At 41.8% G+C, this 27,812-nt stretch overlaps 1 protein-coding gene across 1 annotated transcript; it reads right to left on the bottom strand.

Moving 5' to 3' along the window:
* Window positions 1-335: 335 nt before the first annotated feature.
* LOC110745326 (HNH endonuclease) lies at window positions 336-5,471 on the bottom strand. The gene is made up of 7 exons (XM_021945402.2): window positions 4,958-5,471; window positions 4,107-4,161; window positions 3,814-3,888; window positions 3,598-3,689; window positions 2,268-2,349; window positions 865-948; window positions 336-754 (listed from the first exon to the last, which is right to left on the bottom strand). Exons 1-7 carry the CDS (start codon window positions 5,281-5,283, stop codon window positions 629-631), a joined length of 840 nt encoding a protein of 279 aa, XP_021801094.1. The 5' UTR covers window positions 5,284-5,471; the 3' UTR covers window positions 336-628.
* Between the last annotated feature and the right edge of the window lie 22,341 nt (window positions 5,472-27,812).

Consider the following 27,812-nt stretch of genomic DNA (forward strand, 5'->3'; position numbering starts at 1 on the left):
AAACACTTAAAATCAATGATTTCGAGAAAAAAATTCCATGGACCCAATTGTTAGTCTTGCTTCTCACTAACATTAACTTCTGTAGGTTCCTTAATTTTACTAATTTTTCTAACAAAGGGTGTTTCTTGGTATTTTGAAAGTTTCACCAAACTTCCATTTTCCTCGACTGGCTATCGTCCACTCTACTCTTTCGACCCAAAAAATAAAAAAAGAAATTCTCCACTACACTCAAAACGGCCCAAACCGGAATTAGGAGTTGAATGGGTACTGAAGTTGAGGGGGCATAGTAAGTTTTTCTCCTGCCTTAGGGCTGGGCAACTTTGAATTTATGAATATATTTTTGAGATCATGTATCTCGTGTAAAACTTTGAATTCACTTATCATCATCATGATGTTGCAAATATAGGTTTTTGACCTTTCAAATTTATACAATAAAGGCCTAAACCAAGGTAGAGTTATACTAGATCAGATATTGAGTTACTATACATGAATATTTTACAATTCTAAAGGCAAATAAAGCAAATCAAATCAGCAATGATGTGCTTTTAGGAGACTTGAGCACCAAGGGTGAGCACACATCTAACATGGACGAAGCACATAAATGTACAACTGCAACAATCCATGAATGTCATGGCTCTGAAGAAGGCTTTGATAAGTATTGGAGCCACTCTTCAGGAGTTCCCTTTCTCATTTTCAGCATTTTAATTGCGGCACTGGTCAGCGGTATGGCAAGTATGTCATAGTCTTTTGGAGCCTGCGAGATCAGTTGGATGCAGTCTTGTAATCAAGTTTGTAGCCAGACTCACTTGTGTCATTTACATTTAAGAAAAGATATTATACCAAACAAGCAAAACATCAAAATACCTTGGGGACTTTAGTGAGCTTCATATTTGCTTCCTCTAATGTCTTCTGCCCTTTCTTCGAGTTGCATCTTGCACATGCAGTGACCTGTTATGCATCAACAGGAGAACCACATCAGTAAAGATCAATAAGCTAGTGTTCAGAAGTGGTTGGTTAGGACCAAAGCTACCAGAAACCACTTCACTTATGGGCCTGTTTGGTAACCTTTTACATTTTGGTTTTTACTTGGCTGGCCAGCCAGCAGTAGTTGGGATTCTCCCGTCCCCTGGTCAAAGATTTGGTTGGATGCAGGATCTTTTTGCCATTTCCTTGGGTGGTTGTGATGTGGTTTTCAGCACCCAGTGGCTGAGTACTTTGGGTCCCATTTTGTGGGATTTCCAGAACCCGCAAAATGCAGGATCAACTCCACGAGGAGCGGTACAGATGTAGATGATATCATCACGGCCTCTCTTTTTGTACCGCTAGGAATGCTTAACGTCACTTCGCCAACTCATGTTACCTGCGGTGTCAGATCCGCACCCCATTCGGGAGGATTGAACACAGTTTCTGTAACATCGACGCCTCCATCTCTAAAGAGAGACCAGCCAGCTTCATTCTTTTGGTTAAAGATAGAGAGAAGATATACCGAAGAACGGCCCAAATACACATTATCCAACACTCATTTTCTTCGACGTCATTTGCTCTATCACAATACGACTGAATGGTGAAAGAAGGATTCAGGAAGTAGGCCTCAGGTTGTTGGAATTCGGTCTTAAAAAGAGGAGTATGAAAAAAGAGAGCAGTATGTTAAAAATCCAGTCTCATAATTAATTTTAGTAGCATGTAAGCAGCGAGTTGGGACTTATTTTACATTTTCTTTGCAATAAGTTCAAGGTTAGACTTTCTCCTTCCAAAGCAGGGTTTCCAGAGGAATCGGGTGGAGAATGAAAAAGAAAAGGGAAAAAACAGCAACAAAATGCTTCTGCAGTTCAGTGATCATGTGGCATCCATTATACAAGGTAGATGGAAAGGAGCATCCTCTCTCTTAGAAAGGTTTTGGATAAGCCCAACAGTAAATAATCAGTTGAAGGTCATGTACCCTCTTGGAAAAAAAAAAAAAAGGTCATGTACCCTGGCTCATTCCTGTTAAAAATATGCTCTCATTACTGAAAGTTGAACTGTACTTTATATGATGCAGTTCAAACTTGTGATCAAAATTAAAAAATGCAGAAGCTGAAATCCACTGCAAAACACAGTTTCTAGTTTTAATTAAACTATTTGAGATCTAATGCCAACATGTGTGTGTCTCTCTCTCTCTCACTCACCCGCACACATAAAGTGTGAGAGAATTAAGCACCACTACGGCGTCTGGGAATAATCATTGATGCAAGAAGAATTTAAATCTTTAATGAAACTGGTTGTCTTACCAGGTTTTCCCACTTCCATTCTCCACCACGTACAATTGGCAAAACATGGTCAATAGTCAAGTTTTCACGTGAAGAACAGTACCTGTTGAGAAGACATACAAAGTTAGTATTCAATATCTAAATGACCCTTCATAAAAAAAAATCAAAAAAAAATCTAAATAACCCTTGGTTGAAATAAACGTTTATTTAGTATTTCATGGCTAATAAATTTCTGTTGTTGACGATAGAAGAGAACAGATCACTCAATTCTAAGCTATGTACTTGCTGGTTTACAATAGTCAGGATCGAGAAAGGTTATCCAGATGTCCCGAGACAAAATCAGCAGTGTGGACAGAGAAGCCTAATGATGTGTATCATGAATTTCAATCTGTTAGATACTGATTATTAATTGTGAAGGATGTATGCTGTACATCATTAATCAGTTTACCTGTCTATATCTGTTCTAGAACTCTAAAACCAGTACCAGCAGCTGGTGATCTGTTGATAACGAATACTGTTGGTTGACGGCCTCAACCCCGAAACTCTTGGGTTACCCTGCATTGAACCTGATGCATCTAGCCTTATAAAACAAGGGTCTAATCCTCACCTTTACATCTCTGTTTTTCTATGGAGCCTTCTTCACTGAATTTTTTTGGGCAATTCCCCCTCTTTGCATTATCACAACTAAGGCATTTCACTTGCCTAACAGCCTGATTTCTTCTTCTCTTTCCACTGCTTATGCAATTTAAATACCTCTAGTTTCCTCATTAAGTAAACCTATCAATTTTTGAACTAATCATCAAGAAGCTGATAAACTAAACTAAACCGCCACAGGAAACAACGCATAAAAGGCCCAGCCACATTAGTATGGGCATAATCCAAAAAACCTTCATTGTGATGAGATGTTGCAATAACTTTTTTTGTTTGCTACCCACAGTATTTCTATAAGTCTAACTTCCAAAATTTCAAATCCTGCAACAAATTTCTCTTGTTATAACATCATTGAGATCTGAACGCAACGCAGACCACACAGCACTATATCTCACAATGCTTTTCCTTCCAAGGGTTCACTAGAGGCCTGTTGGGTCTATGGGGTACATAGAGATAATCTCTTTCATCCCATAACATCTCCCATTGCTGGTGAGGTGAGATTCAGTCCAAGGTCTTTGGTATGACTACACGAGACTGTAAGAGCTAGCCTAGCTGCAATGTTCACTTATTAGCCCCTGCGACGCATATACTTAATCCAACTCTCATCTTATAAGATGCAACTATGTAGTCAAATTAAGCACAAGAGATATGTGTACTTGATTCAGCAGCTTTAACTTGACTAAAAGGGTAATCTACTTACAGACAAGTGAAACTGTCCCGACATAGTATATTTTTACGACTAAGATTGTTCTTAATTCTTCTTCTCTTTACAATCTGCAGTAAATGCGGAACCTGGAACCAGAAGCAAATGTACTCAGTTCAAGTGAACTAGAACAAACAAGGGAAAACTACCAAGAAGAAAGAAGCCAATGAGAATGCTAGTAAAAACATTGGTAAAAGTCATGCAACTCTATACCCTTAGGACAGCAGGTATGTAGAAGGATCCATTTGGGGAATTTACAGTCTGATCATAGTATTCAAGTACATCCGCCTGGTACAACAGAAGATTTGAACCCAATTAAACCATGTATCTAAAGCAGGCATCATAAACCAATAGGAATCTAATCCTGAATATGGCAGGTCCATTTGGTTTTGAAGGAGTGTTATCTGTTTTATCCTATTTAACTGCAGAAAAACTTATCCTTTTTTAAAGTATCATCTGTTTTGGAAAAATATCTAACATGAATAAGTGAGCCACGGCAGTCCAACCTTCTCCATGTATTCCAAGCAAATAGCACGCTTCCAGCAGACAACATTAACTGGCCTGGCACCGTAGAACAACAATTAGAACTATGCGAAAACATATTTTCAAGCACTTATAAAATGGTAGAACAGAAAGGGGGAAGAAAACTCAAGAGCTATAGGATCAACAGTTTTGGCTTATGAATTGCCAACGACATAAATACAAAAAACTAAAACTAAGACAAACTAAGAAATTTTGTCATCATGGAATCTCCTGAAAATATGGTCCTCCATTACCATGACAACAGCATCATCAGAAAAGAGTAGGCCCTCGACACAGCCAACAAAACGATGCACAATATACAATGCAGATATACTTGCTACAGGACCAACTGATGGTTATTGTACAATAAGCATATCATGTAGATGAGCATAAAGGGAAATATTAAATAAATGAAAAAAGAAGCAAGCTAGAGTGTATTTCGTGCATGATTTGCAGAATTTATGAAATTCCTATTCAACATCCAAACGAGTCAACATGACAACAACGGATTATAAAGTTGTGCATCTATTTCTAGTTGAGGATTTTCAGTCCTCGACTTGAACCCTCTGGAGAGAATTATAGTAGTTAAATAGTAATTTAGTTCAAAACCTCGACTTTAACATTCCTATGAGCTTCCAGCATTTTTTGGTGTATTGCAAAACATAGATCGCCAAACTTTATGGGTATTCAAGAAAAAAACTGTTTAAATTGTCTGCCATAGTTTGTCGACTAAGAAATTGTCCACATTAGTTTAAGCAACTAATTACAAATTTACAAAACTTGAAAGAAAGAAACAAGAATGAAGCACGCATCCTATAAGGAGAAGTGAGGTGACCTGTAGGAGATATCCAAGACGAGGCCTCTGAAACAAGCCAACTCATCATCCCTCTCAAACTCAGCAGCATCGTCATGACCAGGACCAGCCTCATCGCCGCCAACAAACAAACGGGCCTCGGCATTCAAACGCTTTGCCTTGTTCATAGAAGAAGAAGAGTAAAGCCTAGTAGAATCCAGGTGTGGCCTGCCGAGCCTGCGGTTGTAAGTGTGGGGTTGGATTGATGTGAACATGCAATTGTTAAATGGGTCTCCTTTTTGTTCCAATGCCACTCCCTCGCCGTTAAAGAGCAACTTAACTCGCCCTTGTGCTGCAAACTGCGCCATCACTGAAGCTTATTGCTATTTCCTTCCACAGAGAGAGTAATGGGTCTCTCTCTCTCTCTCTCTCTGCAAATGTTTATTGGTTTCTTCTTCCTGAGATGAGACACTCAAATAATTATAGACAAATAAGTAAGTCTCATCTTCTGAAACTGGAAGCGAAAAGCAGAGGAAACGAAATGTAGGAATTTTCCATTTTCCATTTCCATGGGGGAGGAAGGAAATAAATACACTCCACGGAATAAACCGTTGCCACATGTTTTTTTGCACATTATTCTTAGTTCTTTTGTTTCGTTCCACTCCCTCTCGGAATATCTTCTGGCATATTTATAGTCAAGTTCACAAATTTTTAACTCCATTATTTGCTATCGGTAAAATCAACTTTCTTGGTAAAATAAGATCTCTAAATACTTCCCTATTGCCCTCTTGTAGCCTTTTCTCACTCTCTCTCTCTCTGGTTTCCTTTCTTCTTCCTCTTCTCATCTCTGCTTTCTCTAGTCTATCTGAAATTTCAGAACGGAGGAGGACTCTCTCTCACGAACTCTGGGTCGCTCTCTCTGTCCTACCTGTGCAAGGTAACAAATCTCTTTCTCCAATTCCTCTCTCTCTTTCTCGCCCTCGCTCTCGCCCTCTAGCCCTTCACTTGCTGTGTTCGGGCTTAGTGTTAAGTTGCTCAGTTGGGTTTCTCAAATATGGCTTACGCCTTTTGATTTTTGATTTTTGATTTTTGTTATTATTATGGTAAATCGGTGTATTAATCTTTGTTTTCAGTTTTCATGAATTTGGTTTCTCTAAAGAGACCAAATTGATGAAATATTTTTCTACATCTGTAATGTAAGTTTAATTTATGTTAGTATTAGAGCTTTTTTTTTCATGTGCTTAAGCGACTGACGAAAGTGTAATTTATATTTGTTTTTGGGTAAAGAGTTTAGAGCTTCCTTTTTCTTTAGCTGAAAGCGGTCATGTTGGTAGTTATATCCTATATTAACACCACATAAACTAAAAGCCCATACAAAATGAGTATGCTCAATTTTGGTTGGCAGCTTCAGTATCATATTTCCTATAGTTGATAAGATGCTTGATAAACAAGGTCTGCATAGTATTATCCTTAGTCATATGATGAACCTTATAAATTGAGGAATTTTGTGTTGCTTTTGTTACAATTGCATCTTACGTTGGACCAAAGTTGTTGCTCACAAGCAGTCTTGCCTGCCTACTTCTATAAAGTGCTCTCTTTGCAAGGCCAGTTTGTTCATATGACATTCAATTTATCGAATTCTGCTCCATTTTGTTTATTATTCTGCGAAAAATTACTGATCATGCTAATGTCTGGGTATCACTTCTAAATTTAGCCATAGTGCTGATTTGTAGTGGCTTGGTGCAGACTGAAACATGGATATGATGGAAGTTCTTTTCAGAAGCATTACATCAACCAGAATTGTGGGTATGGGTTCTGTTGTTTCTGTTGTTTCTTTTCTTTTATTTCACTTGTATCTGTGTTGCAAACGTAATATTTATGTATGTTTCTATAATGAATAATGAGTTTGAATATGAAACTTAGGAATTGGTTTTTGACAATTTATTATGCAGTACCTTGATGAGAACAAACAGTTGATTCTGGCAATATTGGATAATCAAAACCTTGAAAAACTTGCTTAGTGTGCCCAGTAAGTCCTCTCTCTCTCAAACACACATGCTTTTGTCTGTATTGTGTCTAATCTTGATTATGAGTCATCTTATGTGGACACTGAAATCTGCCTTTATGAGTATTTTTATCTAGGATATAAAGAGTGGTGATATTTTTTTATTTTGTATTTTAGTGTTTTTCTGACTTCTCTGTCAAATTCTTTGATAAGCCTAAAAACAACACAATGAAGTAAGATTATGTCAAACTCTTGCCAAAAAAAAAAAAAAAAAAAGATAGAATACTGAATTAGTATGCATATATCAGCATAACAAGCAGATGACGTTCACTACTGGTCAACTATACCAAACACGACAACAGACAAGCTATGTGTATCACTTACGCAACAACGTAAATAGATATAATAACAATACCTAGCAGAAGATGGAAGAAATCAAGACAAATACAATCTTAGCAAAGCTCATGAAGCCATCTGAATGCAAATAATTATTCCTTAAAAAAAACTTTAAGAAGATAGAAACCTTCATTTCTTAAGAGAATAATAAATAAACAAAGAAACCAATGAAAGAAACAAATTGCAACAATAAACTGTGACTTTTTTTTTTTTTTAAGGAAATAAAGGAACTTGGTGGCACACTTTGAGGCCACTATGGAAGAGGTGAAGGCAGAGAGAAGGACTCTGGCTCAGAGTAATCATAAAATCTTAGTCAATTGCTCCAACACCAAGAATCATACCCAAACATCTTAGCTATACAATACAAGCTATGCCAACTACAGTTCTGTGGCAAATTTGGTGCTTCAACAGCTAAGAACTCCTTTCTAAAATTTCAGAGAGTAGAGAACATACTAACAAAGAAGTGAAGATGTTAGCGATTTCAAAATGGGAAAAAAAGAAGTGAAAAAAGGGTGATATGCGACCAATAGGAAGTATTTATGGGTCCTATTTTACCAAGAATTTCGAAAGGGTTCTCTTTTACCCAATTTCCCAAATATTATTAAGGCACCCAGGCTACTGGGCATGTTAGTTTGGTCGCCCCGCTCAAATTTGAGTTTTCTTTCCGATTTCTCCAATGTTGGGCTGCCACATGGCATACCAGCTCTCTCTCCCTCTCCCTCTCCGTCCCCGACTCTTCATGGAAAATACCCTCCTCCACCTCCTCTATCTTTTCCCCCAAACACCCGATGCTAACGAACACCATAGCTGCCGGAATCTTCTTTGAAAAATCCGGCCAAAATGAATGATATATTTTTGTTTCTATTATGCAGTTTATGATTGTTTCATACTGAATTCTAAGCTTGAAGGATTTGCTTCTAATATGCAGTTTATTATCCGTTTTATATAGATGGAAGAAGGATAACTTTTCAATGTCAAATTGCTTATTACTATTTGATAGGATTTTTTATTGTAGATATTTGAGTTTACAAACAAATTGTGGATTCAATTTTGTTAAGGATTGTTGTTTATTTTTTGCAAATTGCACTCATCTCATTTTTTTAAACATAACTGAATGAATGCATGGATTGGAGGGACGCAACCTTTTTGTTCTATCTAATTTCCATATGTATAATTTTGTTGTGCAGGAATTTGAATAATGGGTTCGAATGTAAAGCTCATGATTGAGGAGAAGAACAAGTTTCACGGAAAGGCGTTGTCTCTGTCATACACAAAGACCGCCATTACTGCAATCAAGGAGAAGTTCAGTTCAGAGCAGTTGGAAAGGTTTAAGGGTAGTTGTTTTGGTCATCTACTACTCATTGAGGACCTAAAGTGGACTCCACAAATTGTCCATGGGCTGTTGCTAAGAAAGGTTGATCCGAAAACAGTTAAAACCGCGAAAGGTATTACATTCCTGGTTGGTAATAAGTTGATACAATTCACGAAGCAACAGTTTTGCCTCATCACGGGGCTAAGGTTTGGAAACCTCCCATTGATTCAGAATCCCACTAATGAAAACTGCGCATTGAAGAATAAATACTTCCCGGAGAATAAAACTGTGAGCCTTTGGGAACTTGAAAAAGCATTCAAGGCTTGCACTGATAAGGAGGATTTATTGAAGCTTGGTTTTGTGTATTTTGCTGTATTTGTATTGTTGGGTACTGCTAAAAATGTCAACATGGACATGAGATATTTGAACTTGGTGGAAGATCTTGATGCGTTTGATAAGTATCCTTGGGGCGCTGTGTCATATGCAAAGACACATGAGTCACTTTCAAGGGCACTTTATGCGGATTACCATCGAGTTAAAGTACCCCAAGAAACTCAAAAGAAAGTAGAGACAACAACAAGTGGTACGATTAGAGAGTACCATATTAAAGGGTTTGCATTTGCCTTTCAGGTAAGCAAATATCCATCAGTGTTTAACTTAAATTTTGATTGTTGACATTGAGGTGCATAATTTATGGTTCAGTGTTAAAAACAGATATGGGCTTTTGAAGTGTTACCAGCTTTGACTCAACTGCATTATGTTGTGCACAAAGAAAATTCCCTCCACCCACGCATCTTACATTGGAGGAGCAATAAGTTGGCACGTTATAACGAGCTAATGTCTCATATATACGAAAACATTGAGGTTAGTAATGGTTATGTTATGTATATGATTATGGTAGTATGTGCATTTGATCGGTGCCAGTCCTTGAACCTAAGACCTGCTAACTCTTAGTTGTATCACAAAGCTAGCAAATCTAGGGAATTGACATGCTATGCATATGATTAATTTATAATTATATTAAAAAGTGTACTTTGTGTTTCAATTGCAGGTTGATGTGAAGTTCATCCGTCCCAATCAAATTGAGAAACAAAAAGCTTATTGGATTTGGGGTGACGATGAAGAGGATGAAGAAAATGTTGAAGTGTATGACGACACGAAGTCCCTTGGTCATGGTGGTGACGATCATGGTGAGAGTGTTGAGGATGGGCAAGAAAATACAGCCATTGGCATGGAAGAAGATACTCAGGAAGTTCAGGAAACATCTAACCTTCCATCGTCTTCGAATGTATATGACCATAACCTTTTTGCAATATATAGGCAATAATAAACTTAATTGTGGTGATATATTGTCAATCAATAGGCAATACAATAGCAATAAATTCACAATAGTCGTGTTATATATTACAAAAGTATATAACAGTTGCGTTATATCTTTTTGCAGGGCAATGGTAAACTCTCTTTGACCAACTTTTGTGATTTGAAAGAGGAGTTACAAAGTACAAAGGATGATTTGCAAAGAGTAGCTGCTTCAAATCGGGCGCTTAGGAAGAGAGTGTGTGACTTGGAAAGGAGGATAGAGAGTGAGTCCTTGAAAAATAAGAAGGCTATTGAGGGTTTCAACAAGATCGTTGCTTTGATGGAACATCATTTTATGTTGGTGATGGAGGAGTTGAAAATAGCTTATGGTGTGTTGAATCAACCTGTTGAAGGTCATGAAGAACCACATACTCTTCGGAACAAGGAAGGAATGAATGACGTGGCCCCCTCACATGAGCATATTACTCAGACTACAAAGATTGAAGGAGGTGATGCATCAAGGCAGGAGCCTAGAACCGTTGTTGCAAAGGTGGGTGTTGACATAACCGAACCAGTGCTTTCGACTATGAAGGGTACTAGTCCTAGCACAGAGATTAAAGGACCCGATGTTGCATCAAACCCTGCTAAGAATGCTTCCCCTGGTTATACCCCTGATGATGGAGCTAATGCCTCCGCAAGCATGAAAGTCCAAGGGGCTAAAATGGAAGCAAAAAATCCTGAGAAAGAAGTTGAGCAAGAAGCAGAGATTCTGCCTACACCTGAAGATTTCTGGGGGTGCAAAGTCCTTTGCAAAAAACTTTTAGAGTTACTAAAGGATTGGCAAAAGGAACCCGGAATGGTGTTGGGTACAAGTCCGATGAGGCCTCCGATCGGAAGCGATGCTACTGTAGCTGGTGATGAAGCGAATGTGGAAGGTAGTGTCACAATTGAAAAACTGGATGCGAAAGGTAAAGGGTGTAGGAAGAAGCGGCTAATAACTGTGTTGTTGAGTCCCTATATCGGTCCTATGAGGAAAAAGAGGAAGCTCACTGTTTCGGATGGCACTGGAACCCCCACTGCTTTTAATCCAACAAAACCCGTTCCCATTGAGGATGTCAAGGCTGTAATAGACTTCTGCACCACTTGGAAAAGCAATATAAGGTTAGGATTTAAAAATTTGTTTCTTGTTTTCTTTAATTTTTTGTCTTTTTGGTTTGCAAATTTTAATTTTGTTTCAAATAATTTGGACACCCATGCTATGCAATAATGTCATTGCATTTGACATGAAATGGTGTGAGAATAAATTGCAACACTTTGATGTCTATCTGTTTGGAATGTTATGATCATTCCTAAGCATAAGGCCAATTTTTTCCATTTGGATTTTGATCCTTGGCTGCAGATCAACAGCGTTCTGAAAAGAAGTGGTTTGGGGGAATGCCTTGGAGTTCTGTATTTGTTTTTACATGTTGGCACCTTTGGAAATGGTGGAATAGGCTTGTGTTTAGTGGAGCTGATGATCTAGCATTTAATCCTCGTTGGACTTTTTTGTGCTTCAGTTATGGAGTGGATTAAGGCTTCATCTGTGAGTCAGAGGGGACTGATGTGACTCAACTCCTTTTGGCTTGGGATCTTCCAGCTGGTGATGAGTTTAAATTAAATGTGGATGGTTCTAGAAAGACAATTTCATGTTGTATTGGCGCAGGGGAGTCATCAGGGATTCTAAAGGTGACTAAGTTTCTGGTTTTGCCGTCAATTTAGGGAAATGCCAAATTCTAGAGCAGAAGTCTGGGGGATTTTCTTTGGTAGTCTGGGGGATTTTCTTTGGTTTGAAGTTGGCTCTTGAAAAAGGTCTTAGTGATTAATTGTTAACTGATGAAAAAATGACGGAGAGAGAGAGAGAGAGAGAGGGAGGGGGAGGGGGAGGGGTGAGTGTGAGACATATTCCTAGAATCTTTAACATCGAAGCAAAGGAATTCCGAATTAAGGTAGATGACCTATCCTTTGGAGGGTCAATTCTAATTACAGAGAAGGCTAGAGCGCGGTTGTTCCATGTTTCTCTTGAACTTAGATGTGTGAAATGGCTGGTCAAAGAGTTGCAGATGCTTGTGGAAAATAAAGAACAGAGATTTTTCCGACAGTATAAGGGAGATTTCTATCAAGTGTGGGTGGAGATGCTTAATAATGGGAAGGGCACTCACATGCGATTGACGAAGTGCATTCATGGAGCACTAAGGTCTGTGATTGTCCCTCAGGGTCGAGACAACATTGGTTGGGTGTTGATGAAAGAAAATCTAGAGGTCATTTTGACAGGAAGAAGCAACTCAAACAGGGTCAATTCATCGGCAGAAGTTGATTATAACACCTCGAATGGCAGAGGTAGAGAGATGGGCAGAACCTACAAGGAGGCGGTACAAAATGAGAAAGAGCCAGAAAGGAACAATGCTATGGTTGGGAATTCGAACTGGAGTTGGGTGGTGGTCTGTGAGAGGCAAGTTCTACATCAAGCTTGGAGTGATATCAGATTGGCCTTATCAAGCTGGTTAGATGAAGAGGTTGAACTATTTCCCTACCAGGTTAACAGGGCTTTTTTCGTCTGTGAAAGTAAAGCGGAGGCCATGAGAGTTAGTAGCATCGGTAAATTGGTGATGGAGGGACAAACTGATGTACTTTTGTATAGTTGGGAACGGGGTCTGGAAAATAATATCCCTAAAATTGTTAGCTATGGAGGTTGGCTTGGGGTTTCTGGCCTTCCTATGCATTGGTGGAGAAAAGATTTCTTCGAACGTATAGGGAACGAATGTGGGGGGCTGGTTGAATTGGACCAGAGGACGGAAAACTTCAAGTATCTATTCGAAGCAAGAATCAAAACAAGGAAAAATCACGTCGGATTTCTCCCCGAGATTGTGATTATTAATGAAGGATCAGAGAGCTATTTTGTGAAGATCAGACCGTTATCTCCGGCGATTATGCCCACCAAGTCTCGGCCTCCTCCGCCTAAAACAGTGGGTGATCGGAAACCAGTGAAAACAAATGACGGAGATGGGTCGGTACGGACTGTCAGTCACAGGGACTCTTTGCACCCCCACGTGGGGGTGGAGCGGGGCAATCACATCGGGATGAGGATTTTCGAAGGTACCGAGGGAGAGAACTGTAGTTTGACGGCTAAATCATTGGAATGCGGAAGCAGGTTAAGCGGGATTGGCAGAATTTCTGGGTTGCAGGCTGCACAGATGGAGACAAATGCGGAACTTCGTCAAGTTCCAGAAAATCTGGTCAGAAAGTCAACCATGGTGGCTGTTAAAAAATCTAGAGATTGGGCTGTTAAATCGGGCCCAAATTTTGGGCCTGTTTTGGAAACTATTTCAGAGCCTAAACCTGAGAAACCTTCCTTATCTATCTCTGGGCCTGAAGGTAATTGTGACCCAATACTAAAACTTCAGGGTAATGGGATTTGGGCTGGACCTGCTCAAAATGGAACCAGATTTTTTTCCAGGTTTAAATCTTCTAGAGAAATGAGAACTTTATCAAGGAGACCATGCGCCTCATTCACTCAGGAAGTGCGACCTGGACACGGAGGGGAGTATGCTACCATGGCTGAAGCGAATCAGGAGGACGAATCTTGCGATTCCGTAGATGGCAGATCGATCGCCTCAGTTGCGACAGAAGATGATGACCTCCCTTCTGAGGTGGAGGAGACAATTGATGTAATTGAATGTGACGACGGGTCTGTCGCTGGAATTCTGAATGGGCAGATTGAAGGGATGGCCTTGGAGGGGCAGGATGGGCTGGGAGAAAAAAATTCCGGTGGAGGCAATGATGGGGACGATGATAGAACGGGTTTGGAGGGGGGTGGTGAACACAAACTTGATGGGTATGTGAAGGATTTCAGAAACACGAAAAAAGGGGGGCATATTGATTTTGGTTCGGAGGACCGAGCGGACATTGAAGCGGAGAAGAGGAAGATTATGGAAGGAGAGGACAACGAAAACCAGGTGGGCGATGTTGTACCTTTGATTATACATGACTCTGAGAGGGAGAAAGATGCGGGGTTGATTGGGGAGACGACCAAAGCAACTGAATTAGTAAGTTACAGCCGAAGAAAAAGACTAGGTGAGGGGAAACATTCCCGGATTATGGCCAAACTGAACCTCACGATTGTTCCTATTAGGAAGCAGCTGTCACGCGGTTGTCTCTCGAAATCAAGCCGATCAAATGGTGAATCTGGTAGGAAGGGGAGACGGAGTCCGACGAGGGTCGAACTGGAAGTGGATAGTGTGCAATCTACTTTGCTTCAGAGGGAGGCCAAGTTAATTAAATGAAGATCATATCCTGGAATGTTAGAGGTCTAGGGAGCAGAAGGAAAAGGATGGTGGTGAAGGAGCAATTGCTACGTGTAAATCCAGATATTGTTATTTTGCAGGAGACTAAGAAAGAAGTCTTTGACAGAAGGCTTGCAGCGGGTGTTTGGGGGTCTAGATTCAAAGAGTGGGTGTATGCCCCTTCAAGGGGCAGGTCTGGTGGGATTGTGGTAATGTGGAATTCTCAAACTGTCTCCATTTCTGACTATGAAATTGGAGAATTTTCTGTTTCTATAAGAATTATAGATGTCTCTGGGGGGACTGGTGGTTATCAGGTATTTATGGCCCTTGTCAACCCAGGGACAGGAGAAGATTTTGGGAGGAATTAGCAGGGTTGTTCGGCTTGTGTGGTCATAAATGGTGTATTGGGGGGGACTTCAACGTGGTTAGGTTTGTCTCTGAGAAATCTAACGGAGGAAGGATGACAAGTAGTATGAAGAACTTCAACGATTTCATTGACGACACAAATCTGCGAGACCCTTGTCTCTTGAATGCTGCCTTTACATGGTCTAATTTTAGAGAAACTGCAGTGTGCAGAAGACTTGATAGATTTCTCTTTTCAGAAGCTTGGGAAGATTCTTTCCCCCAGGTTAAACAATTGGCGTTGGCAAGAGTCACCTCTGATCACTGTCCCATTCAGCTGGACACTTCTAATTTGAAATGGGGTCCCGGGCCCTTCCGTTTTGAAAACATGTGGCTTGAACACCCTGATTTTAAGAAGAATTTCAAACTGTGGTGGGGGGAAGACCAGATATTCGGGTGGGAGGGCTACAAATTCTCTAGAAGGTTGAAGACTCTAAAACAGAAAATGAAGAACTGGAATAAAGAAGTATTCGGGAATTTGGTCGCTGCAAGGATTGCGGCGGAGGCTAGAATTGCGGCTCTCGATTTGTTGGAAGGGCAGGGTGGGCTAGATAATAATCTGAGAAAAGAAAGGGAAGATTTATACATGATGGTGAGTGAGTTAATCCACAAAGAAGAGGTGAAGTGGAGACAAAGGGGGAAAGTTCAGTGGGCGAGAGAAGGGGACAGCAACACTAAGTTTTTTCATCGTATAGCAAGCGGCAGAAGGAAAAGGAATTTTATTCAGAAACTGGAAGTAGAGGGATCTGGCATGGTTGTCAGTGAAGGGGAAATAGAATCGGAGATCATTAAATTCTTCAAAGATCTTTACAGTAGCAACGCAGAGGCGGGGTGGTGTTTAGAAGGTTTGAATTGGAATGCAATCAGTGTCGAGGAGGCTGAATGGCTGGAAAGGCCATTTGAAGAGGAGGAAGTTAAAAAGGCTGTTTTTGACTGTGGAACAGATAAATCACCAGGTCCAGATGGTTTTTCCTTGCTTCTGTTTCAATCTTGCTGGGATATTGTGAAAGAGGATCTTATGAAAGTCTTGGTGGACTTCTTCCATAGTGGTATAATTAATGCAATCACTAACGAGACTTTTATTTGCCTCATTCCCAAAAAGAAGGAATCCATCAAAGTTAGTGATTTCAGGCCTATCAGCCTAGTGACAAGTTTGTACAAAATAGTGTCGAAAGTTTTGGCTTCTAGATTGCGGGAAGTTTTGGGCAGCACTATATCTACCTATCAAGGTGCTTTTGTGAGGGGTAGGCAGATTTTGGATGCGGCCTTGATTGCCAACGAGGTGGTGGAGGAGAGTCGAAGACTAAACAAAAAAGGATTGGTGCTTAAAATTGACTTTGAGAAAGCATACGATCATGTGGAATGGAGATTTGTAGATGAGGTTATGACTAGGAAAGGATTTGGGGACAGGTGGAGAAGATGGATTCGAGGATGCCTCGAGTCGGCTAATTTCTCTGTGATGATTAATGGAAGACCGAGGGGTAAATTTAGGGCCTCAAGGGGTTTGAGACAGGGAGACCCACTATCCCCATTCTTGTTCACTTTGGTAACAGATGTGTTAAGCAGAATATTGGAGAAAGCACAAGCTGCTGATCAGTTTCATGGTCTTTTTCCGGGGCATGAGACTGTGGAGGTCTCCCATCTTCAGTTCGCCGACGATACCATACTTTTCATAGAGGATAAGGAAGAGTACTGGAATAATCTACTTCAGATTCTGGATTTGTTTTGTTTCATGTCGGGAATGAAAATCAACAAATCGAAATGTTCTCTAGTTGGCATTAATCTTGACGACGGGTTGGTGAATGGGCTGGCAGGGGCTTGGGGATGTGAAGTGGGGACCTGGCCTATGTCGTATTTAGGCCTTCCCCTAGGTGGGAACCCCAGAGCAATCAGGTTCTGGGACCCCGTTGTGGAAAAGGTAGAGAATAGATTACAAAAATGGAAGAGAGCCTGCTTATCCAAAGGGGGAAGACTCACAATGATTCAAGCAGTGTTGAGTAGTATTCCGATTTACTACATGTCCCTTTTTAGGATTCCCATTGGAGTAGCCAATAGAATTGAGAAGCTTATGAGGGATTTCTTGTGGGAAGGTTTGGATGGGAAAAAAAACCACGCTGTAAGCTGGGAGGTGGTGGGTAAAGCAAAACTCTTTGGAGGATTAGGGGTGGGTTCGTTGAAAGCTAGGGGAGAGGCTCTGCGGGCCAAATGGTTGTGGCGGTTTCCTATCGAAACTCATGCTCTTTGGCACAAAGTAATCAGAAGTATTTATGGAATGGATTCAAATGGGTGGGATGCCAAACCTGCAATTCGAGGATCTAGTCGCAGCCCTTGGAGAGAGATTTCTAGTGGTTTTGAGTTGTTCCTTCAAGGCTGCGTCTTCGTGGTAGGAGGTGGAGTTAGAGTCAGATTTTGGGAAGATGATTGGAGCCGGGGGGGTGTTCTAAAAGACGTGTTTCCAAGACTATTCAATCTGTCCAGGAAGCAAAACCACAATATTTCCTCCTTTACGGACTCGATTGGATCCCCTCTCACTTGGGACTTTGGTTTTCGAAGGAATCTAAATGCTTCAGAGATTGTGGAGGTGGCTAGATTGTTGGACTTACTAGAGGGAGTGAGATTGGCCACTTCCAGATTGGATAAGAGAAGATGGAAGCTTGATCCATCCGGTGTTTTCTCCTGTCACTCTCTCTGTACTCATATTCAGAATAGGGGCGAAAGGGAGGTTTTCTCTCCGTACACTCAAATTTGGAAGGCCAAGACTCCTCCGAAAGTTAAGATCTTTGTTTGGCAAGCGGTGTTGGGAAAACTAAATACAGGTGATTCACTACAGAGACATTGTCCCTATATGTGCCTTAGTCCGCATTGATGTGTTTTATGTAATATGGCTGGGGAAAGCGTGGACCATATCCTCCTTCATTGCCCTTACTCTCTAAAGGTGTGGGAGACGTTATTGAAGGAAGTTAACACAGTGTGGGTAATACCGAAAGGATGCTTTGACCTTTTTTCCATCAGATTTGATGCTTTGGGAAGGGGAAAGAAGGCTAAAATTTTATGGGGCAGCTTGATGCAGGCAGTGGTCTGGAATCTTTGGTTGGAACGTAATAGGAGAATTTTCGAGGATTATAAGGGAGTGGGAATGGTAGAGTTATGGGAAAGAGTGAAGTTTTGGGCTGCTCTTTGGGCATCAACTTCTCACGCTTTTAAGGATATATCCTATCCTACAATTATGCGAAATCTTTTAGCTGTAGTATCTTAAGGAGTGTCTTATGTCTGGCTGGTTTTCTGTGTTGAGTGGCTTTGAGTCTGTTTTTTGGCAAGTGTGTCTGTTTGGTCTGTGTCCTAAATGTCATCATTTTTTCCATTCAATTTTGAATAAAAAGTGTTTCTATTCAAAAAAAAAAAAAAGGTCTTAGTGATCTAGCCATTGAAATGGACTCTTCTCTAGTTGTGAACCTGTGTCTGAAACCTTCTCTCCTTGGTTTGCACCCTATGGCCTCCTTGATTGATAGTTGCTGTGATCTTATGAAGCAACTTGGTAAATTTACCCTCAAGCATATATATGGAGAGAAGAATAGAGTTGCTAACGCAACTGCCAACTGGAGCTATAATTTGGATTTAGGATTGTGCACTTTTGACACAGCTCCTAGTTGGATTAGCTCTTGGTTAGTTGACGATGTTCTAGGTGCCCTTAGAATTAGATCGGTCTATTTAGACTGGTGTGATTAGTTTGTTTGTTTCTGGGTTGTTACACCCACCACCACCTCCAAAATAAAAATAAAAATGATAGTAGTTGCGCGCTTCATGTAACCTTTTGTAACATTTCCATGTATACAATAGAATCTTTTAGTCAATACCTCCTCCGTTTGAAGCCTTTGATTTATAAACCAGCAATTTTTGTTATTGTAGTGCGGAGGTGCGGCTCGAAGCAATGGCAGTTGGGCAAGAGTTTTTCTACAAACTCATAAATGATAGCCTTTGGATGACCTCATCGGTAACAGTTTCAATCTTGCTTTAATTTTAGAATTAAATCCACTTGTCTTCTTTATTATGTGTACATGCCTATCGGTAAATTGGTGATGGAGGGACAAACTGATGTACTTTTGTATAGTTGGGAACGGGGTCTGGAAAATAATATCCCTAAAATTGTTAGCTATGGAGGTTGGCTTGGGGTTTCTGGCCTTCCTATGCATTGGTGGAGAAAAGATTTCTTCGAACGTATAGGGAACGAATGTGGGGGGCTGGTTGAATTGGACCAGAGGACGGAAAACTTCAAGTATCTATTCGAAGCAAGAATCAAAACAAGGAAAAATCACGTCGGATTTCTCCCCGAGATTGTGATTATTAATGAAGGATCAGAGAGCTATTTTGTGAAGATCAGACCGTTATCTCCGGCGATTATGCCCACCAAGTCTCGGCCTCCTCCGCCTAAAACAGTGGGTGATCGGAAACCAGTGAAAACAAATGACAGAGATGGGTCGGTACGGACTGTCAGTCACAGGGACTCTTTGCACCCCCACGTGGGGGTGGAGCGGGGCAATCACATCGGGATGAGGATTTTCGAAGGTACCGAGGGAGAGAACTGTAGTTTGACGGCTAAATCATTGGAATGCGGAAGCAGGTTAAGCGGGATTGGCAGAATTTCTGGGTTGCAGGCTGCACAGATGGAGACAAATGCGGAACTTCGTCAAGTTCCAGAAAATCTGGTCAGAAAGTCAACCATGGTGGCTGTTAAAAAATCTAGAGATTGGGCTGTTAAATCGGGCCCAAATTTTGGGCCTGTTTTGGAAACTATTTCAGAGCCTAAACCTGAGAAACCTTCCTTATCTATCTCTGGGCCTGAAGGTAATTGTGACCCAATACTAAAACTTCAGGGTAATGGGATTTGGGCTGGACCTGCTCAAAATGGAACCAGATTTTTTTCCAGGTTTAAATCTTCTAGAGAAATGAGAACTTTATCAAGGAGACCATGCGCCTCATTCACTCAGGAAGTGCGACCTGGACACGGAGGGGAGTATGCTACCATGGCTGAAGCGAATCAGGAGGACGAATCTTGCGATTCCGTAGATGGCAGATCGATCGCCTCAGTTGCGACAGAAGATGATGACCTCCCTTCTGAGGTGGAGGAGACAATTGATGTAATTGAATGTGACGACGGGTCTGTCGCTGGAATTCTGAATGGGCAGATTGAAGGGATGGCCTTGGAGGGGCAGGATGGGCTGGGAGAAAAAAATTCCGGTGGAGGCAATGATGGGGACGATGATAGAACGGGTTTGGAGGGGGGTGGTGAACACAAACTTGATGGGTATGTGAAGGATTTCAGAAACACGAAAAAAGGGGGGCATATTGATTTTGGTTCGGAGGACCGAGCGGACATTGAAGCGGAGAAGAGGAAGATTATGGAAGGAGAGGACAACGAAAACCAGGTGGGCGATGTTGTACCTTTGATTATACATGACTCTGAGAGGGAGAAAGATGCGGGGTTGATTGGGGAGACGACCAAAGCAACTGAATTAGTAAGTTACAGCCGAAGAAAAAGACTAGGTGAGGGGAAACATTCCCGGATTATGGCCAAACTGAACCTCACGATTGTTCCTATTAGGAAGCAGCTGTCACGCGGTTGTCTCTCGAAATCAAGCCGATCAAATGGTGAATCTGGTAGGAAGGGGAGACGGAGTCCGACGAGGGTCGAACTGGAAGTGGATAGTGTGCAATCTACTTTGCTTCAGAGGGAGGCCAAGTTAATTAAATGAAGATCATATCCTGGAATGTTAGAGGTCTAGGGAGCAGAAGGAAAAGGATGGTGGTGAAGGAGCAATTGCTACGTGTAAATCCAGATATTGTTATTTTGCAGGAGACTAAGAAAGAAGTCTTTGACAGAAGGCTTGCAGCGGGTGTTTGGGGGTCTAGATTCAAAGAGTGGGTGTATGCCCCTTCAAGGGGCAGGTCTGGTGGGATTGTGGTAATGTGGAATTCTCAAACTGTCTCCATTTCTGACTATGAAATTGGAGAATTTTCTGTTTCTATAAGAATTATAGATGTCTCTGGGGGGACTGGTGGTTATCAGGTATTTATGGCCCTTGTCAACCCAGGGACAGGAGAAGATTTTGGGAGGAATTAGCAGGGTTGTTCGGCTTGTGTGGTCATAAATGGTGTATTGGGGGGGACTTCAACGTGGTTAGGTTTGTCTCTGAGAAATCTAACGGAGGAAGGATGACAAGTAGTATGAAGAACTTCAACGATTTCATTGACGACACAAATCTGCGAGACCCTTGTCTCTTGAATGCTGCCTTTACATGGTCTAATTTTAGAGAAACTGCAGTGTGCAGAAGACTTGATAGATTTCTCTTTTCAGAAGCTTGGGAAGATTCTTTCCCCCAGGTTAAACAATTGGCGTTGGCAAGAGTCACCTCTGATCACTGTCCCATTCAGCTGGACACTTCTAATTTGAAATGGGGTCCCGGGCCCTTCCGTTTTGAAAACATGTGGCTTGAACACCCTGATTTTAAGAAGAATTTCAAACTGTGGTGGGGGGAAGACCAGATATTCGGGTGGGAGGGCTACAAATTCTCTAGAAGGTTGAAGACTCTAAAACAGAAAATGAAGAACTGGAATAAAGAAGTATTCGGGAATTTGGTCGCTGCAAAGATTGCGGCGGAGGCTAGAATTGCGGCTCTCGATTTGTTGGAAGGGCAGGGTGGGCTAGATAATAATCTGAGAAAAGAAAGGGAAGATTTATACATGATGGTGAGTGAGTTAATCCACAAAGAAGAGGTGAAGTGGAGACAAAGGGGGAAAGTTCAGTGGGCGAGAGAAGGGGACAGCAACACTAAGTTTTTTCATCGTATAGCAAGCGGCAGAAGGAAAAGGAATTTTATTCAGAAACTGGAAGTAGAGGGATCTGGCATGGTTGTCAGTGAAGGGGAAATAGAATCGGAGATCATTAAATTCTTCAAAGATCTTTACAGTAGCAACGTAGAGGCGGGGTGGTGTTTAGAAGGTTTGAATTGGAATGCAATCAGTGTCGAGGAGGCTGAATGGCTGGAAAGGCCATTTGAAGAGGAGGAAGTTAAAAAGGCTGTTTTTGACTGTGGAACAGATAAATCACCAGGTCCAGATGGTTTTTCCTTGCTTCTGTTTCAATCTTGCTGGGATATTGTGAAAGAGGACCTTATGAAAGTCTTGGTGGACTTCTTCCATAGTGGTATAATTAATGCAATCACTAACGAGACTTTTATTTGCCTCATTCCCAAAAAGAAGGAATCCATCAAAGTTAGTGATTTCAGGCCTATCAGCCTAGTGACAAGTTTGTACAAAATAGTGTCGAAAGTTTTGGCTTCTAGATTGCGGGAAGTTTTGGGCAGCACTATATCTACCTATCAAGGTGCTTTTGTGAGGGGTAGGCAGATTTTGGATGCGGCCTTGATTGCCAACGAGGTGGTGGAGGAGAGTCGAAGACTAAACAAAAAAGGATTGGTGCTTAAAATTGACTTTGAGAAAGCATACGATCATGTGGAATGGAGATTTGTAGATGAGGTTATGACTAGGAAAGGATTTGGGGACAGGTGGAGAAGATGGATTCGAGGATGCCTCGAGTCGGCTAATTTCTCTGTGATGATTAATGGAAGACCGAGGGGTAAATTTAGGGCCTCAAGGGGTTTGAGACAGGGAGACCCACTATCCCCATTCTTGTTCACTTTGGTAATAGATGTGTTAAGCAGAATATTGGAGAAAGCACAAGCTGCTGATCAGTTTCATGGTCTTTTTCCGGGGCATGAGACTGTGGAGGTCTCCCATATTCAGTTCGCCGACGATACCATACTTTTCATAGAGGATAAGGAAGAGTACTGGAATAATCTACTTCAGATTCTGGATTTGTTTTGTTTCATGTCGGGAATGAAAATCAACAAATCGAAATGTTCTCTAGTTGGCATTAATCTTGACGACGGGTTGGTGAATGGGCTGGCAGGGGCTTGGGGATGTGAAGTGGGGACCTGGCCTATGTCGTATTTAGGCCTTCCCCTAGGTGGGAACCCCAGAGCAATCAGGTTCTGGGACCCCGTTGTGGAAAAGGTAGAGAATAGATTACAAAAATGGAAGAGAGCCTGCTTATCCAAAGGGGGAAGACTCACAATGATTCAAGCAGTGTTGAGTAGTATTCCGATTTACTACATGTCCCTTTTTAGGATTCCCATTGGAGTAGCCAATAGAATTGAGAAGCTTATGAGGGATTTCTTGTGGGAAGGTTTGGATGGGAAAAAAAACCACGCTGTAAGCTGGGAGGTGGTGGGTAAAGCAAAACTCTTTGGAGGATTAGGGGTGGGTTCGTTGAAAGCTAGGGGAGAGGCTCTGCGGGCCAAATGGTTGTGGCGGTTTCCTATCGAAACTCATGCTCTTTGGCACAAAGTAATCAGAAGTATTTATGGAATGGATTCAAATGGGTGGGATGCCAAACCTGCAATTCGAGGATCTAGTCGCAGCCCTTGGAGAGAGATTTCTAGTGGTTTTGAGTTGTTCCTTCAAGGCTGCGTCTTCGTGGTAGGAGGTGGAGTTAGAGTCAGATTTTGGGAAGATGATTGGAGCCGGGGGGGTGTTCTAAAAGACGTGTTTCCAAGACTATTCAATCTGTCCAGGAAGCAAAACCACAATATTTCCTCCTTTACGGACTCGATTGGATCCCCTCTCACTTGGGACTTTGGTTTTCGAAGGAATCTAAATGCTTCAGAGATTGTGGAGGTGGCTAGATTGTTGGACTTACTAGAGGGAGTGAGATTGGCCACTTCCAGATTGGATAAGAGAAGATGGAAGCTTGATCCATCCGGTGTTTTCTCCTGTCACTCTCTCTGTACTCATATTCAGAATAGGGGCGAAAGGGAGGTTTTCTCTCCGTACACTCAAATTTGGAAGGCCAAGACTCCTCCGAAAGTTAAGATCTTTGTTTGGCAAGCGGTGTTGGGAAAACTAAATACAGGTGATTCACTACAGAGACATTGTCCCTATATGTGCCTTAGTCCGCATTGATGTGTTTTATGTAATATGGCTGGGGAAAGCGTGGACCATATCCTCCTTCATTGCCCTTACTCTCTAAAGGTGTGGGAGACGTTATTGAAGGAAGTTAACACAGTGTGGGTAATACCGAAAGGATGCTTTGACCTTTTTTCCATCAGATTTGATGCTTTGGGAAGGGGAAAGAAGGCTAAAATTTTATGGGGCAGCTTGATGCAGGCAGTGGTCTGGAATCTTTGGTTGGAACGTAATAGGAGAATTTTCGAGGATTATAAGGGAGTGGGAATGGTAGAGTTATGGGAAAGAGTGAAGTTTTGGGCTGCTCTTTGGGCATCAACTTCTCACGCTTTTAAGGATATATCCTATCCTACAATTATGCGAAATCTTTTAGCTGTAGTATCTTAAGGAGTGTCTTATGTCTGGCTGGTTTTCTGTGTTGAGTGGCTTTGAGTCTGTTTTTTGGCAAGTGTGTCTGTTTGGTCTGTGTCCTAAATGTCATCATTTTTTCCATTCAATTTTGAATAAAAAGTGTTTCTATTCAAAAAAAAAAAAAAGGTCTTAGTGATCTAGCCATTGAAATGGACTCTTCTCTAGTTGTGAACCTGTGTCTGAAACCTTCTCTCCTTGGTTTGCACCCTATGGCCTCCTTGATTGATAGTTGCTGTGATCTTATGAAGCAACTTGGTAAATTTACCCTCAAGCATATATATGGAGAGAAGAATAGAGTTGCTAACGCAACTGCCAACTGGAGCTATAATTTGGATTTAGGATTGTGCACTTTTGACACAGCTCCTAGTTGGATTAGCTCTTGGTTAGTTGACGATGTTCTAGGTGCCCTTAGAATTAGATCGGTCTATTTAGACTGGTGTGATTAGTTTGTTTGTTTCTGGGTTGTTACACCCACCACCACCTCCAAAATAAAAATAAAAATGATAGTAGTTGCGCGCTTCATGTAACCTTTTGTAACATTTCCATGTATACAATAGAATCTTTTAGTCAATACCTCCTCCGTTTGAAGCCTTTGATTTATAAACCAGCAATTTTTGTTATTGTAGTGCGGAGGTGCGGCTCGAAGCAATGGCAGTTGGGCAAGAGTTTTTCTACAAACTCATAAATGATAGCCTTTGGATGACCTCATCGGTAACAGTTTCAATCTTGCTTTAATTTTAGAATTAAATCCACTTGTCTTCTTTATTATGTGTACATGCCTATCGGTAAATTGGTGATGGAGGGACAAACTGATGTACTTTTGTATAGTTGGGAACGGGGTCTGGAAAATAATATCCCTAAAATTGTTAGCTATGGAGGTTGGCTTGGGGTTTCTGGCCTTCCTATGCATTGGTGGAGAAAAGATTTCTTCGAACGTATAGGGAACGAATGTGGGGGGCTGGTTGAATTGGACCAGAGGACGGAAAACTTCAAGTATCTATTCGAAGCAAGAATCAAAACAAGGAAAAATCACGTCGGATTTCTCCCCGAGATTGTGATTATTAATGAAGGATCAGAGAGCTATTTTGTGAAGATCAGACCGTTATCTCCGGCGATTATGCCCACCAAGTCTCGGCCTCCTCCGCCTAAAACAGTGGGTGATCGGAAACCAGTGAAAACAAATGACAGAGATGGGTCGGTACGGACTGTCAGTCACAGGGACTCTTTGCACCCCCACGTGGGGGTGGAGCGGGGCAATCACATCGGGATGAGGATTTTCGAAGGTACCGAGGGAGAGAACTGTAGTTTGACGGCTAAATCATTGGAATGCGGAAGCAGGTTAAGCGGGATTGGCAGAATTTCTGGGTTGCAGGCTGCACAGATGGAGACAAATGCGGAACTTCGTCAAGTTCCAGAAAATCTGGTCAGAAAGTCAACCATGGTGGCTGTTAAAAAATCTAGAGATTGGGCTGTTAAATCGGGCCCAAATTTTGGGCCTGTTTTGGAAACTATTTCAGAGCCTAAACCTGAGAAACCTTCCTTATCTATCTCTGGGCCTGAAGGTAATTGTGACCCAATACTAAAACTTCAGGGTAATGGGATTTGGGCTGGACCTGCTCAAAATGGAACCAGATTTTTTTCCAGGTTTAAATCTTCTAGAGAAATGAGAACTTTATCAAGGAGACCATGCGCCTCATTCACTCAGGAAGTGCGACCTGGACACGGAGGGGAGTATGCTACCATGGCTGAAGCGAATCAGGAGGACGAATCTTGCGATTCCGTAGATGGCAGATCGATCGCCTCAGTTGCGACAGAAGATGATGACCTCCCTTCTGAGGTGGAGGAGACAATTGATGTAATTGAATGTGACGACGGGTCTGTCGCTGGAATTCTGAATGGGCAGATTGAAGGGATGGCCTTGGAGGGGCAGGATGGGCTGGGAGAAAAAAATTCCGGTGGAGGCAATGATGGGGACGATGATAGAACGGGTTTGGAGGGGGGTGGTGAACACAAACTTGATGGGTATGTGAAGGATTTCAGAAACACGAAAAAAGGGGGGCATATTGATTTTGGTTCGGAGGACCGAGCGGACATTGAAGCGAAGAAGAGGAAGATTATGGAAGGAGAGGACAACGAAAACCAGGTGGGCGATGTTGTACCTTTGATTATACATGACTCTGAGAGGGAGAAAGATGCGGGGTTGATTGGGGAGACGACCAAAGCAACTGAATTAGTAAGTTACAGCCGAAGAAAAAGACTAGGTGAGGGGAAACATTCCCGGATTATGGCCAAACTGAACCTCACGATTGTTCCTATTAGGAAGCAGCTGTCACGCGGTTGTCTCTCGAAATCAAGCCGATCAAATGGTGAATCTGGTAGGAAGGGGAGACGGAGTCCGACGAGGGTCGAACTGGAAGTGGATAGTGTGCAATCTACTTTGCTTCAGAGGGAGGCCAAGTTAATTAAATGAAGATCATATCCTGGAATGTTAGAGGTCTAGGGAGCAGAAGGAAAAGGATGGTGGTGAAGGAGCAATTGCTACGTGTAAATCCAGATATTGTTATTTTGCAGGAGACTAAGAAAGAAGTCTTTGACAGAAGGCTTGCAGCGGGTGTTTGGGGGTCTAGATTCAAAGAGTGGGTGTATGCCCCTTCAAGGGGCAGGTCTGGTGGGATTGTGGTAATGTGGAATTCTCAAACTGTCTCCATTTCTGACTATGAAATTGGAGAATTTTCTGTTTCTATAAGAATTATAGATGTCTCTGGGGGGGACTGGTGGTTATCAGGTATTTATGGCCCTTGTCAACCCAGGGACAGGAGAAGATTTTGGGAGGAATTAGCAGGGTTGTTCGGCTTGTGTGGTCATAAATGGTGTATTGGGGGGGACTTCAACGTGGTTAGGTTTGTCTCTGAGAAATCTAACGGAGGAAGGATGACAAGTAGTATGAAGAACTTCAACGATTTCATTGACGACACAAATCTGCGAGACCCTTGTCTCTTGAATGCTGCCTTTACATGGTCTAATTTTAGAGAAACTGCAGTGTGCAGAAGACTTGATAGATTTCTCTTTTCAGAAGCTTGGGAAGATTCTTTCCCCCAGGTTAAACAATTGGCGTTGGCAAGAGTCACCTCTGATCACTGTCCCATTCAGCTGGACACTTCTAATTTGAAATGGGGTCCCGGGCCCTTCCGTTTTGAAAACATGTGGCTTGAACACCCTGATTTTAAGAAGAATTTCAAACTGTGGTGGGGGGAAGACCAGATATTCGGGTGGGAGGGCTACAAATTCTCTAGAAGGTTGAAGACTCTAAAACAGAAAATGAAGAACTGGAATAAAGAAGTATTCGGGAATTTGGTCGCTGCAAAGATTGCGGCGGAGGCTAGAATTGCGGCTCTCGATTTGTTGGAAGGGCAGGGTGGGCTAGATAATAATCTGAGAAAAGAAAGGGAAGATTTATACATGATGGTGAGTGAGTTAATCCACAAAGAAGAGGTGAAGTGGAGACAAAGGGGGAAAGTTCAGTGGGCGAGAGAAGGGGACAGCAACACTAAGTTTTTTCATCGTATAGCAAGCGGCAGAAGGAAAAGGAATTTTATTCAGAAACTGGAAGTAGAGGGATCTGGCATGGTTGTCAGTGAAGGGGAAATAGAATCGGAGATCATTAAATTCTTCAAAGATCTTTACAGTAGCAACGTAGAGGCGGGGTGGTGTTTAGAAGGTTTGAATTGGAAT

This window comes from Prunus avium, chromosome 7 (assembly GCF_965620075.1).
Source record: "Prunus avium chromosome 7, drPruAviu1.hap1.1, whole genome shotgun sequence".
NCBI lineage: Eukaryota > Viridiplantae > Streptophyta > Magnoliopsida > Rosales > Rosaceae > Prunus > Prunus avium.